At 38.2% G+C, this 14,152-nt stretch overlaps 1 protein-coding gene across 1 annotated transcript in view; it reads left to right on the forward strand.

The window, feature by feature from the left end:
- The window catches only part of LOC136858403 (mitochondrial proton/calcium exchanger protein), a 248,121-nt gene that overhangs the window by 180,662 nt on the left and 53,307 nt on the right, over positions 1-14,152 (forward strand). Inside the window, exon 10 of the mRNA XM_067137923.2 lies at positions 9,700-9,914. Coding sequence (XP_066994024.2) covers positions 9,700-9,914 — 215 coding nt within the window. The remainder of the gene's footprint in view (positions 1-9,699; positions 9,915-14,152) is intronic.

The raw sequence follows: 14,152 nt of genomic DNA on the forward strand, positions 1-14,152 counted from the left end.
CAGCTAGACAAATAGTAGAAAAGAAATGGGAATTTGGGAAAGACATTGCAGTTTCATTCATAGATATACAAAAGGCTTATGACACGGTTAGAAGAGAAGAGATATGGCAAGGGCTGAATAGAGTGGAATTGTCAAGAGAAATGCAATTCAGAATTAGAAACATGTATAGCAAATGTCTGAATTGTGTTATATTAGATGGCAAAAAATCAGAATGGTTTAGAACAGACAGAGGAGTTTGACAAGGAAGTGTACTTTCGCCAGTGCTCTTTAATATAGTGATGGACAACATTATGAGGAAAGTTCACCAAGGGTCAACAGCAAATGATATGAAAGTCATAGTCTATGCAGATGATGTATTGATATAGGAAGAAAATGAACAAAAATTGGAACAACAACTAAATACCTGGCAGAGGGCAATTGAAGAAGCAGGCATGGAAATAAGTTTAATGAAAAGTGAGGTAATGAAAATAAGTAGAGAAAAGGAAAAATGAAATATGTTAGGTGTAATGGAAAAATTCTTAAAGAAGTAGATGCTTTTAATATCTAGGAAGTATGCTAACTGGGAAAGGAAACATCAAGGAAGAAATTTTGGAGAGGATATGAAATTGCTCTACACTTTATTACTGTGTATCAGACATAATTAGAAATTGAAAAGTACCTACTAAAGCAAAAATCATCATATATAAATCATATTATATGCCAATATTGACCTATGGGTCAGAATGTTGGACTTGAACAAAAAAAAAAAAAAAAAAAAAAAGATCCAAGTAGATTACAAGCGACAGAGATGCACTTTCTGTGAGGGATCTTGGGTAAAACAAGGAGGGACAAGAGAAGAAAAGAAACCATACGAAACATGCTACAGATCAACCCTCTAAAACAAGCTATGGAGAGAAATAGGCTGAAATGGTTTGGCCACATCAAAATAATGGGACAAGAAAGATTACCAAGAAGAGCTCTGGAATGGACAGAATCTAGAAGAAGTGGCAGAGAGTTATGAGCAATAGAATGTGGTAAAAAAGAGAAGATTGAAAGAAGCTCTGTGAACGACCTGCATAAGCAGAAATGTATCAGGAAGAAGAAGAAGAAGAAGAAGAAGAAGAAGAAGAAGAAGAAGAAGAAGAAGAAAACAGCACTACACCAGTCTGAACTGAGCAATGTGAGAGTGAATGCATAACATAAGAAATTGAAGGGCATAGTTTGCACAACCAAGTAATGGACGACAAAACACATCAAAGTATATGCCCTCTTTCTCATGTATTAGTTGTCCCGTTAACCTGGAGTTTGTGCTAAATGATCTTTGAACTATTGTTCCCGGTTCTTCTGCTCAAAGTTCCCAAAGCAATGATTAGCCTAGTTTTCATTGCACCGGGCGAGTTGGCCATGCGGTTAGGAGAGCGCTGCTGTGAGCTTCTATCCGAGAGATAATGGGTTCAAACCCCATTGTTGGCAGCCCTGAAGATGGTTTTCCATGGTTTCCCATTTTCACACCAGGCACGGCCACGGCCACTTCCTTCCCTCTCCTAGGCCTTTTCTATCCCATCATCGCCGTAAGACCTATCTGTGTTGGTGCAACGTAAAGCCCATTGCAAACAAAAGTTTTCATTGCATTGTGAATCAACCAGGCAAATACAAGAATGTCATTTTCATTTCGTACAAAATTTGGAAGGTCTCTTCTCCGTTACTACAGTATAAGGTAAATATAAAGTTAATGATTGTAAACTATATTCTTTGGAGTCTCAACTGTAAACATTTGAAAATAATCTGAGCTGAACTGTTATAACCGTGAATTTTTAAAAAGATCACTGCATTCTCCTAGTGCTCACATCTGAATCACCTCCGTCTGCTGGGTAAGCGGCACTCAAATGTTCCTTGTCGCTGAGGTATACTGTAACTCTGCCCTCTTCGCCCATGTCCATTATTCTGCTATTCTCTGCTCGTCCGTTCAGTTCACATGACCCCACCACCAAAGCTGGTTTTTTTTCTCTCTTTCTCTCTCTCAGTAATTTTGTCTATGAACTCAATTTGTTATAGTCCAAATACATAGTCATGCTGGTCACGCACTAGGCGAGGGGCAATCGAACGAGGCTGTCTCATCTCTCATTTCCTCACTGCCCAGTCTTTATCTATACATCATGCTAAGCTGACATTAGTGTGTGTTAAAGGAGATAAATGGCAGGTTCCTTGCTTACTCCTAGATCAAGTTCTTAGTTCCTCACCCAGTTTCAACGTGTGTTTTTAGTTCTGTAGCTTGGTTTGGTAATGATGTAAGCTTAAAGTTTGTTGTGATATAGACTATAAATTTTATATTGTTAAGCTATTAGACTTGGAAGCCTCTGTTAGGGCAGGCCAGTATTGTTGTATATACAATAATTTCCTTCTATAGCGTTAAAGGCATCGTGCGTTTACTTTTATTTTGAACAAGAGTACGCCTAATGTTTAGTTTTAGTTGGTTTAGTTATAATGAAACTAATGTGTACGGTACATTTTTTAATCGGGAAATCTTATAACTCTTGGTAAGCATATTGTCAACCACCATCCCAGTCCTCTCCCCGATTACAACAAACTCGCACACATTAATAAGGTCACCACAGTTAAACAGATTATCAGACAAATCTTCACACTTACTGAATGCACGGAGTTGTTGACCTTGATGTCCCTATCCCTTGTCATGGAACAACAACATCATGTGTATTTTTTTTTTTTCCCTTAATCTTATTTTTTAAAATAGCGAAGGTAATATCGTGTTCCAAGCATACCATTATTATTAACCCATGAGGACATGGTATTTTTTTACCCATGGCAAAATGAGTTGTGAATAATTCTTAGTCTAACGGGTATTCTGCCTTTCTACCCTTCACTACTTTGCCAGTGGACTCTTCCAAGCATTCCTTGATGGCTTGATATTTTTTTGACGTCTGTGCAATTCAAGCTTTTAACGTGTTTGTATGTTGATTGCAGTGTCAGGTAATTTCTACCCAGCACACACGCTAATGTAAGTTTACAGACAGGTCTAATTTTCTCATTCTCTGTTCACAAAGCAAAAATTACATGGTGGTGAAAAATATAGTGAAGATATTAGTGGAAGTGACAAGTGATATACACTTCATATATGAAAGTGGCCATGGAAACAGTACCAAGTAGGACAGTTGTGCATCAAACAGCAAAGTTTATCTCTCAATGAATCTCTTCTTGAAATTGATGAGGACTATACCTTAGCATCACGCTGAAAGACAGAATGAGGAATGAGGAGATACGCAGAAGGACCGATGTAAGAGACGCACTCAACATAGCGGACAGATTGAAGTGGAAATGGGGAGGCCACATGGCAAGAATGGAGCACAAGAGGTGGACACACAGACTGACATTGTGGGATCCTAGAATCAGCTAGAGAAACGTAGGAAGGCAGAGGATCCGATAGGCTGATTTGTTCAAGAAAATGGGTGGTGCACAGTGGACAAGAAGAGCAAGAGACAGAGAAGAATGGAAGACCCTTGAAGAACTCCTCTAAGTGTATAAATGTAAATTAAAATTTTGTATGTGCTTAGATATATGAACAAGAATACATAACAGAGAAGATGTATAGGTTAGAAATGTATGTGTCACTAACAGGCAAGAAAAGTGCACCACATGATGCTTTCACACTCTTTAGGACTGCTCACCTAACGAGTTTATCTGACCAAAGCCCTGCTTAGCAGGAGGCCATTGCCCTTAAGGAATTTCAAAGGCTAGATTTAGATTTAGATACCCCATTAGCTATGAGACTTCGTATTTATAAACATAACTTCTCACTGTGAGGTGTAGACTTTGATATGCTCCTCTTTCCCCCTTATCCAGCTCATACCCTCTCTCCTTCCACCTTTTCTCTTCCATCATTTTGTCCCTGTCCAGCTTTCTTCTTGCACTCCTTTTTATTGAATTGATCCACCTTTTCTAGGTCTCCCTCTCACTCTCTTTCCCTTGAATTTCATGTCCATCATCTGTTTTGGCATTCTTTTCTTCTCTATCCTTTTTGCATCCCCTAACCATCTTAGCTTATTTGTATAATTCCTTTCATTCCACCTCTAACATTGTTATGTGATCTTCTACTGTCCACCACAATTTCTGACCTCTTTCATCAGCTAAATTCTTTCTTTCCTATTACTTTCCTATTCCATATAGCATTCTTTTACTGCCAGCTCCATCCATTTCCATTTTTTGTGTAAATTCTTCCCAATTTTTCTTCTCTTACCAATTTCTTAAATTTCCTTTTATTATCAAGATAGCCTACTTCCTTTAGCTTTCTGTTTCTATTCTATTCTTGCCATGCCTCCTCCTTTAATTTACTACTTCTCCTACCTTCTTATTCCACAACGGTGTCTCTTTTTCTTTCAGTCTCGTCGATGTTCTACCACAGGCACACTCTGCCCCACTTACAAATGCCCATTTAAAGTTGGACAGTCTCTCCAGAAATTCTTCCTTTAATTTCTTATCTTTTAATTTCCACACTTCCGGGCTGAGTGCCTCAGACAGTTGAGGCGCTGGCCTTCTCACCTCAACTTGGCAGGTTCGATCCTGGCCCGGTCTGGTGATATTTGAAGCAAAAAAAAATAACCTTTACCGGTATATCTATAACTTTGGTAGAACACTTGGCTTGAAGAAGGGTACAACCCTCAATCTTGTAATGTATGTCATGGGTTGCTCCCTTGACTGTTGCCACTGTAGCAGGATGAAGAGGATTTAATAACTTTGCAACATTCATATTCACAAACGAGTGTGAAGCTTGAGTATCCAGGATAGCGATGGAAAGCCTGTCATTAATTGTCAAGTTAATAGCTGAGTAGGGTGGATTAGGTTCATCATCTCTATAGATTTGACCAATATGTTCACCTTCTAGTCAGGTGTAACGTCTCTGGGGCTTCGCCATTCTTCCGGAACCATCCTTACCCCGACTCAAACGGTCCCGATCTAGTTTTCCAGGCAGCGGTCTTTTAGATGTCCGGTCCGTCCACATCGGTAGCATTTTCAGGGTTCTTCTGCGGTTGGGGTTTTCATTTTTGAGGCGTCATAACTTGTTTCTTCCTCTAATTTTGCTACGATGTGACGAAGCTCTTCAAATGTTTTTGGTTGCACCACCTTAACAAGTGATCGAACCTTATCATGTAGCAGTTCAACTATATAGGGGGCGCTCATGTCAATATTTTTCCCTTCGTGGACTCTCTTAAAGAGCTGGAGTTTTTGAATTACGAACACTCCTGCTCTCATTCCGCTGGGTTGAGCTTCAGTTAGGAACTTCTTTAGTACTGAAGTTTGGACAGCCTCCGAGTCAAATCTTTGGACGAATTCTTTCTTGAATTCCTCCCAGTCAAGGCTGAGCCCTTTAATGTTCTGCCACTAAGTCCCTGCTGACGCTTTTAGTTGTTGGCTGACAATTTGCAAATATATTGCCGTAGATATATTTGTCCTACCCAGTAAAGACTCCGATCTCTTTAGAAATGTTTTAGGACACTCCTCAAGCCTCCCATGAAATTCCGGTAGGCTGTCTTTGATAACTCTGGGATCAACCAGTATCCCAAGGGGGAGGTCCATACCTCTGCCAGGTTAACTACTACCTGTAGCCATGTTTTTCTCCAGGGATAAAATTTTTCTATTAACTTTGGATTCAAACTTTGTAATTTTCTGGCCTACTTCAGTTTTGAGATCTAAGATTCCCGCTCAGTTTCTCCAATCTTCTCCTCGACTTTGTTTTCTAAGGTGTGCATATCGTTTACTACTTTATCTATGTCTAATTCTAAGCTGCCGATTTTATCATTAATTTTTGAAATATCTTCTTTCAGATATTTGACAAAAGAATTTATTTGGCCCTTTATTTCTTGAGACTGGGCCTCACTTTTACCCTCGAGTTTTTCGGATTGGGCCTGGAGTTTTTCGGACTGGGCCTGAATCAACACAGTTGTGCGAACATAGTGCTTACCCGGTCGTTGGTTTCTTCCTCCAGGTGACTGCGAAGTCGAAACTACCTGGGTCCTCCTCGCTGTCTATCAAATCCTAGCACAGCCTCTCCTGTACGTCAGCTTTGCTTCCAGCCGTCGGTAAACCTCGGGATGCCATAACATTGCCACAGTCATTTGTTCGATCTTCATTGCTGAGTCTTGAAGTGTCCTATCCACGGTCGCCAATTTATCGTTCTACGATGCGGTTTTATTTGACATAAATAAATATCACACAAGAACACATTCACTTCCTTATATAAATTACTTTATTTACACTGTACGTCACCGGGCGAGTTGGCCGTGCACGTAGAGGCGTGCGGCTGTGAGCTTGCATCCGGGAGATAGTAGGTTCGAATCCCACTATCGGCAGCCCTGAAGATGGTTTTCCGTTGTTTCCCATTTTCACACCAGGCAAATGCTGGGGCTGTACCTTAATTAAGGCCACGGCCACTTCCTTCCAACTCCTAGGCCTTTCCTACCCCATCGTCGCCATAAGACCTATCTGTGTCGGTGCGACGTAAAGCCCCTAGCAAAAAAAAAAAAAAAAACACTGTACGTCACAACACACAGCTCGATATTTATACTATTCGATCAACCATATACAATGATTGACTTCTGGAAGAGTTCTTACAACACTGTAATGGAAGACACTCGAAACATCGATCGACCAGCTAGTCGAATGGGTACTCGAACTTTCCTCACTATTTACAAATGTACATGGAAATATCTACAACATTCGTAATGTGTCTACATGTATCTGGACAATAAAACCTTACAGTAAGTTTCCAGAACCCTTCATATATACCAAATTATAGTACAATAAGTCTAACATACGAACATTATGGAATTTTCTACCGCTTTCGACTATAGATTTTGAGGTTATACACAATACGTATTTGAGGTTATACAATTCTATACTACATATTTACAGGGAAATCATATATTAATCATATTTTAACATTTAATAAAAGATAATTTAGCCTTAAATAAACTGTAATTAAAATATATTAAACATAATAATTGAAGGTTTTACACCAGTTACAGCGTCACACGTACGACAATCTGATGATGTTCTTGTAGAACAAAACACGTCATTCTTTGTATAATAATGTGTTTTTTTAACAGGTATGTTTATAGTGTTATACTGTAATTTATATTGAAATTTTTGTGTGTTTGACAGACTGGAAAGTTTTTATGTTACCTTTTACTAAGTCAGCAGTGGAAAGTATGGCTTCCTCCATAACAAAATTTACATGACAAACTGGCAATTTCTGCTTATAGATTATAATAAAATCGGTGTTACTCTACATGGCTCAGCTAATTGTTCTGCACCACATGAGCCACCTAGGTCGGCCCAAACGATGTTGCATCACACCATCATAGTACAGGTCCAACTACCGTTAACATAGTCCTTCATCCTCTCAGCTTCTGAGGTCCAATGTTCACTGTCCCGGTACAACACGAAATCACGACACAGTTTTCCAATTGCATCCTGCACAAAAACAAATTTCACTGAGCAATAGGAAAAATAGGTATTAGTGGTTATCACACTACACAGTTAATTACACCAGGTAATTATATCACAGTCATATCTGCGTCTCTATTCCGATTTCACTCCGACCTTATATCTTCCCTACGTTACTATTGAATGTTAGTTGAACTGTTCTACTAATTACTTCTTTCTTCAATACTCAGATGATTAGTTGTACTGTCCAGCTTCCTCAACTACTTTCTATCTCAGCAACTATCTCAAATATCTCCTCATGAAATTAATTAACACTGTTTATGAGTTTCCCTTTCTTAGGATAATCCCCATGAATTAAGTCTTTCTGCTTTACCACAGTCATTATCTCCTACTTAATAAGTTTGCTCAGGGCTAACACCATGTGTTACAGACTGTACACAATACACGGCCAACTCGATCACTCAAAATCAACAGAATAATTGCCTAATCATGGGTAATAAATTTCATATTAATCTGTAGTGAAGAGCAATATAGCGTAAAACAAAAGCAAAAGGTTTCCACCTATTCAGTACTGTTTGTTGTAACCTTAAGAAGTTACATATATTTGTTGAAACTAGTTTTGGCCTTACCAGAGACCATCATCAGTCAAAATCAAAGTAAAGGCAAGACATAAATAAATAAATAAATAAATAAATAAATAAATAAATAACAAAAATCAACTTAGAAAACTGGAGCTGAAGGAAAGGATGATCCTGAGAAAAATTATGGGCCCTATTAAAGAAGGCAAATACCGAATCAGGCACAACAACGAACTGTACCAATAATTGGAGAGCATTACAAAATCTATGAGGAAGAGGAGATTGAACTTCTGTGGTCATGTCATGAGAATGAACAATCACAGGCTCACCTCCAGAATCTTCCACACCATCTCTAGAGGGAAAGCGACTAATGCCAAGTGGGCAAAACTTGTCAGAAAAGACCTTCAAGAATTGGACATTGCTCCCACTGATATCTACGACAGTAATAGGTACAGAACGTTGATCAGAACATCAAATTCTCTCCAGTCACTAAGAGAAAAAACAGTACGTCCAGGAGGAGGTGTGAAATGGACTCGGGAACGAAAAGATATTCACAGTGCCAGAATGAAGGGTTACTAGTCAAAGAAGAAAGCTGGTACAGATAAGAACCACGTGGTCCATAGCAGACCCCAATGGAACAAAAAAAATGTATTTATATATATGAAGCAAGCATGAAATTCCAGACAAGTAATGATTTTAAAAACACTTATCACAATCACATATCCTGTGCAAGCTCCCAGCTTTCCTCCAATTGGAAGACTGCACCTCACAGTAGACCAGGTGAAACACTAAAATATCAACACTAGAACTCAGCTCAGCTGAAACAAGTGTGAACTTGAAAAGTAGATTAAGCCGCAGATATTCAGTCTCTTTTGTTTCATTTTTATGGGAATAAACCGTATCAAAGGAGCAAAAGCATGAGGTAGGGTGAGAGTGCTAAAAGATGCTGACATTGATTTAAGGTACAAAAAGGTGCTGGCATTGAAAAAGGGTGTAACCAAAACACAGTTAAGATTGTTTATTTCATGTTTTCCTTCTAAGACAAGTCATTTAGAATATTTTTATGGCAAAAAATTATTAAGGTGCATCACCTAAAATTCCTAGCTCATAGATATTGTTATAGTGCATCACATAGATTGGTTGCAACATTTGGTCAAATTATCTTTCCTGATTTAGCAGTGATGTGTTAAAGTTGAATGATGGCATGTCATCAGGTAAGAAAACTATACAGTCATGATCAAATGCCAAGTGGATCATTACAACCATTTGCCAGGAAATGTTAATAAACTTAACAGACTGGCAATTGCTTTTACTCACGTCATCTTTTAGATGCTATTTGTTTCAATACATAGAGAACAGGCTTATGAGGGCTTGTTTCAGCAGGACTACATTGATTTATATTTTGCACATCTTATACAAATTATTTGTTCAGTAATATCTAATAAATCTGTTGTGAAAATCAGATGCTTATGATTTCATTTTATTTTTATTTTTTATGGATAGTAGTGCATGTATAAATGGATTTAACTTTGTCTCTTTCTTTACTTCAAATTTACTTCAACCAAAGGAATGTGCTCTTAAGGTATATTTCCTGAAATGTAAACTGTTCAGCATTGATCTATTTAGTGTGTGTATGTGTGTGTACTACTGTATTCGATTTCTTGTGATCTCTCTTTTTGAACAGGGTGTAGATGACTTACAGCAAGTCTTGAGTAATGTTGGTGATTCAAAGGGTAAGCTGAAAGAGTCAAAGGCTGCAAAACGGTTATTCAAGCAAGTGAACAGTATGATAGGAAAAATGGATGCTGTTTTGACTGAACTTGAAAGGAAAGAGCAAAAGTTAAAAGAGGATCTTGCATCTAAGGATAAAATGGAAGCTGTGGAAACCAAGAAGAAGAGGTTAGTTATTATTAGTACTTATGCAAAATAGTAACCATAATAGCTACTTTCCAACAAGGTTGTTCTTATCACATGCATGCATGTGTGCGCACACACACACTCTCTTTCACACACATTTTAATGGATCTGCCTGAAATTACATATGACCGCAAGGATCCAAAATACTTCAACAAGCTGATAAATTAATAACCTACACCAGTTATGAATTCTAGTGACTGGCCCCTGTTTCACACAGAAGCAATTTTAAATTTATGGTGGTAGACCTTATAAGATTAAAGTGCTCTCAAAGCTCAGGTGGAGCAGGAAGAGGAAATAAATCTAAATCAAAATTGAGTTTCTGTTGTTATTTTAATAACATAGAATAGCCTCTTACCTTTAATTTAATTCATTTCATTTGATTTAATGGTTTTATTTAGAATGTGGATTGTTTCTGGTTTTTACATGTTTTATTTAGATTTAATTTCAGCTACCCTGAATGTACAGTGTTTCTTCTTATATATTACTAGCTGATATACCCATGCTTCACTACAGAATTCTATATTTTATACAGAATTCTAGGCTCTTAGCATTACCCAAAAAACACAAATGGGAGGTCACCATACATCGTTTGTGTGAAGTGTGGGTTAGCGAGTTCTCATTGTAATGGCAGATCACCTTGGCTACTGCCAGCTACAAAAGTACACTCGCTGACTCCATTATGTAATAGGGCTAGCCGTTTAAGTAGGGTATTAACTAATATGGGTGCCAGATGTACATTTTCCTACAATTTGATTCACATTTTATTTTTCTGCATAGCCCTGTTAAGATACAATATGAGATATATTTTTTATGAATAGTATAGTACGATAGTAAGTAGCTTATATATTTTTTAATGCTATTTGCTCGGGGCATTGAGCCATGTGGATCTTTTGCCTCTACTAGCACCATATTGTATGAATCTGCGTGTAATTGGAATGGCCGTAGTGTGGAATGTTGTGTGTGAGGAAAGGAAGATTAAGGACGTCACAAATACCCAGTCTCTAGGCAAGGGATATTAGTCATTACAATTTAAAACCCCTGACCCAGCCAGGAATCAAACCCGGGTGACAGGCAGACGCGTTGCCCCCTACATTGCAGGGCCAGACAGCCTCTATGTTAGCCACTGGGCGAATTGGCCTTGCAGTTAGGGCACGCACCTGTGAACTCTCATCCGGGAGATAGTGGATTCGAACCCCACTGTCGGCAGCCCTGAAGATGATTTTCTGTGGTTTCCCATTTTTACACCAGGAAAATGCTGGGGATGTGCATGAATGAAGGCCATGGCCGCTTTCCATTCCTAGGCCTTTCCCATCCCATCGTCATAAGATACCCAGGACTTCTTCAGTTGGTTTTAGAGGGAAATGTAGGTGGCAAGAATGGTAGGGGTAGACCAAGGTGTGAATATGATAAGGAGATTACAGCAGATGTAGGATGTAGTAATTATGTAGAAATGAAAAGATTAGCACAGGATAGGCTGGCATGGAAGATGCATCAAACCAGTCTATAGACTGATTACTCAAACAACAATGTGTATTGAATAGGTGGACACTTGGATTCTTCTTCTTTCCTTCATTATAGTCAATACAGAACCTGAAAAATGAATTATGAATTTCATTACTTGTAATATATCCCAAATTGCACATTTATCAAAGTCAAATTCCTTTCCATCAATCAATCAATCAGTCAATCAATCAATCAATCAATCAGTACTGATCTGCATTTAGGGCAGCCCCCAGGTGGCAGATTGTCTGTCTGTTGTTTTCCTAGCCTTTTCCTAAATGATTTCAAAGAAATTGGAAATTTATTGAACGTCTCCCTTGGTAAATTATTCCAATCCCTAACTCCCCTTCCTATAAATGAATATTTGCCCCAATTTGTCCTCTTGAATTCCAACTTTATCTTCATATTGTGATCTTTCCTACTTTTATAAACACTACTCAAACTTATTCGTCTACTAATGTCATTCCACGCCTTCTCTCCGTGACAGCTCGGAACATGCCACTTAAACAACAATAAAGGTGTTTTAATTTAGTCCACCTATTCAATACTGTTATTTCCACTTATAGTGGTTACATAAATAGACTCACAGTTAAATGGGACATGTTTCGCCCTCAATTAAGGACATCTTCAGCCTAAAAACAATCAAGAGTACAACTAATATTAAAAGTGGAAGCTAAAAGTGAAAATGATACAATATATAAAGATGCTAATGGAAGCACTGTCAATGATTAACTAAAATCTTGTCGGAGACTAAAACTTCTTCCATTAAAATTCCAATTAAAACAGTTCATTTAAAATGTTAGTGGAAAACCAAAGTGGTAATAATATAAAGCCAACGACATGAGGGTGTGAACATAAGCATAAACATGATTGTCATAAATATAATATGTCCAAGGCCACTGATGAAATTCATCAGCATGAAGTGAGACAGAAGCATCAGTTGAAAAATTGTAAGTGGCCCTAAGCACCGTAGGTAATACTATTGGTGGAAACTTTGCCAGGAAATGTCAGTAGATACTGAAATTTGTTATTTGTTGAAAGTTGTTATTTGTTATCTACTGTTGTGTTGGTTGCTGCCCTTCTGTTGGCTCTGAGTCTGGTGTTGTAACTGTGCTGCAGAGACACGTGTAACATACCACTTAATCAAGCAGCTCTCCTTCTTTCTCTCAATTCCTCCCAACCCAAACTTTGCAACATTTTTGTAATGCTACTCTTTTGTCGGAAATCACCCAGAACAAATCGAGATGCTTTTCTTTGGATTTTTTCCAGTTTTTGAATCAGGTAATCCTGGTGAGGGTCCCATACACTGAAACCATACTCCAGTTAGGGTCTTACCAGAGACTTATATGCCCTCTCCTTTACATCCTTACTACAACCCCTAAACACCCTCATAACCATGTGCAGAGATCTGTACCCTTTATTTACAATCCCGTTTATGTGATTACCCCAATGAAGATCTTTCCTTATATTAACAGTGATCTATTGTTTAATTCATTTTGAAGTGAATGTCCCCATGTTCCTCGTAAATTGTATGCACTTGGCACAGACACTAATACCAAACTTATTCAAGTTGGAATGACCCCTTCAAGCTACATATAAACCATTACTCATGTTACTATTCAACAAGACAATTCAAATGGCTCAACTATACAGATAAGGAATACCAACTCCCAGATCAACTCAAGAACACTTGGTTACTATAAGGACATTGACATAGTTTAACACCAACCACAACAGTTTCAATGTGTCATTTAGTTTCAATTTTAAATGTGTAGTCCAACTTCATCAGTGTTTTAGACTTCTTCTTCTTCTTCTTCTTCTTCTTCTTCTTCTTCTTCTTCTTCTTCTTCGCAGTACCATATCAGGTCCCCCTGGCGTTGGTGATCACTGTGGCGAATGCAGTACGATCTCTTGCTAGGTGGAAAAGTCTTTCAACACTGTGAATTCTAGTCCATTGTTTGATGTTTCCAAGCCATGATGTTCGCCTCCTCCCAACACCTCTTCGACTCTGTATTTTGCCTTGTACAATCCGCTGTAAGATGAGGTAATGGTCATTTCTAAGGATGTGGCCAAGGTAAGAGATCTTCCAGTGTTTTAATGTTTGAACGAGTTCCTGACTTGCTCTTGCCCTTCTGAGTACTTCTTGGTTCGTTAGTCGTGCAACCCACGAAATCCTGAGCATCCTACAGTGGGTCCACATTTCAAAGGCTTCCAAGCGTTTCACGGATATGTTCTTGAGAGTCCATGTTTCCACACCATATAGCAAGGCTGACCATATATAACACTTTACCATCCTCTGTCTAAGTTTTAAATTTAAGTAGTTATTGCAAAAGAAAGATTTCATTTTTGTAAATATTCTTCGTGCTATTGCTACCACCTGTTTCACTTCTTTCTCAGGATCAAGTTGTTCAGTGACAATGGCACCCAGATATTTAAAAGTGTTACTCTCTCAATCTGTCGGTTGTTTAGTTGTAAAATTGCCTCAGCATTGGCACGTCTGCTGAAGATCATGAACTTGGTCTTGTTTACATTTATTTTTAGTCCCATGTCCTCACTTACTGCACTAATATTATTGAGCAGGAGTTGGAGACTTTCAAAATTGTCACACAAGATGACTGTATCATCCTCATATCTTATGTTGTTAATTATGCCACTATTTACTTTTATTCCGTACTGGTGATTTTCTAAAGCTGTTTCGAAAATTTTATCCAAGTAAAGGT

This window comes from Anabrus simplex, chromosome 1 (genome assembly GCF_040414725.1).
Source record: "Anabrus simplex isolate iqAnaSimp1 chromosome 1, ASM4041472v1, whole genome shotgun sequence".
NCBI lineage: Eukaryota > Metazoa > Arthropoda > Insecta > Orthoptera > Tettigoniidae > Anabrus > Anabrus simplex.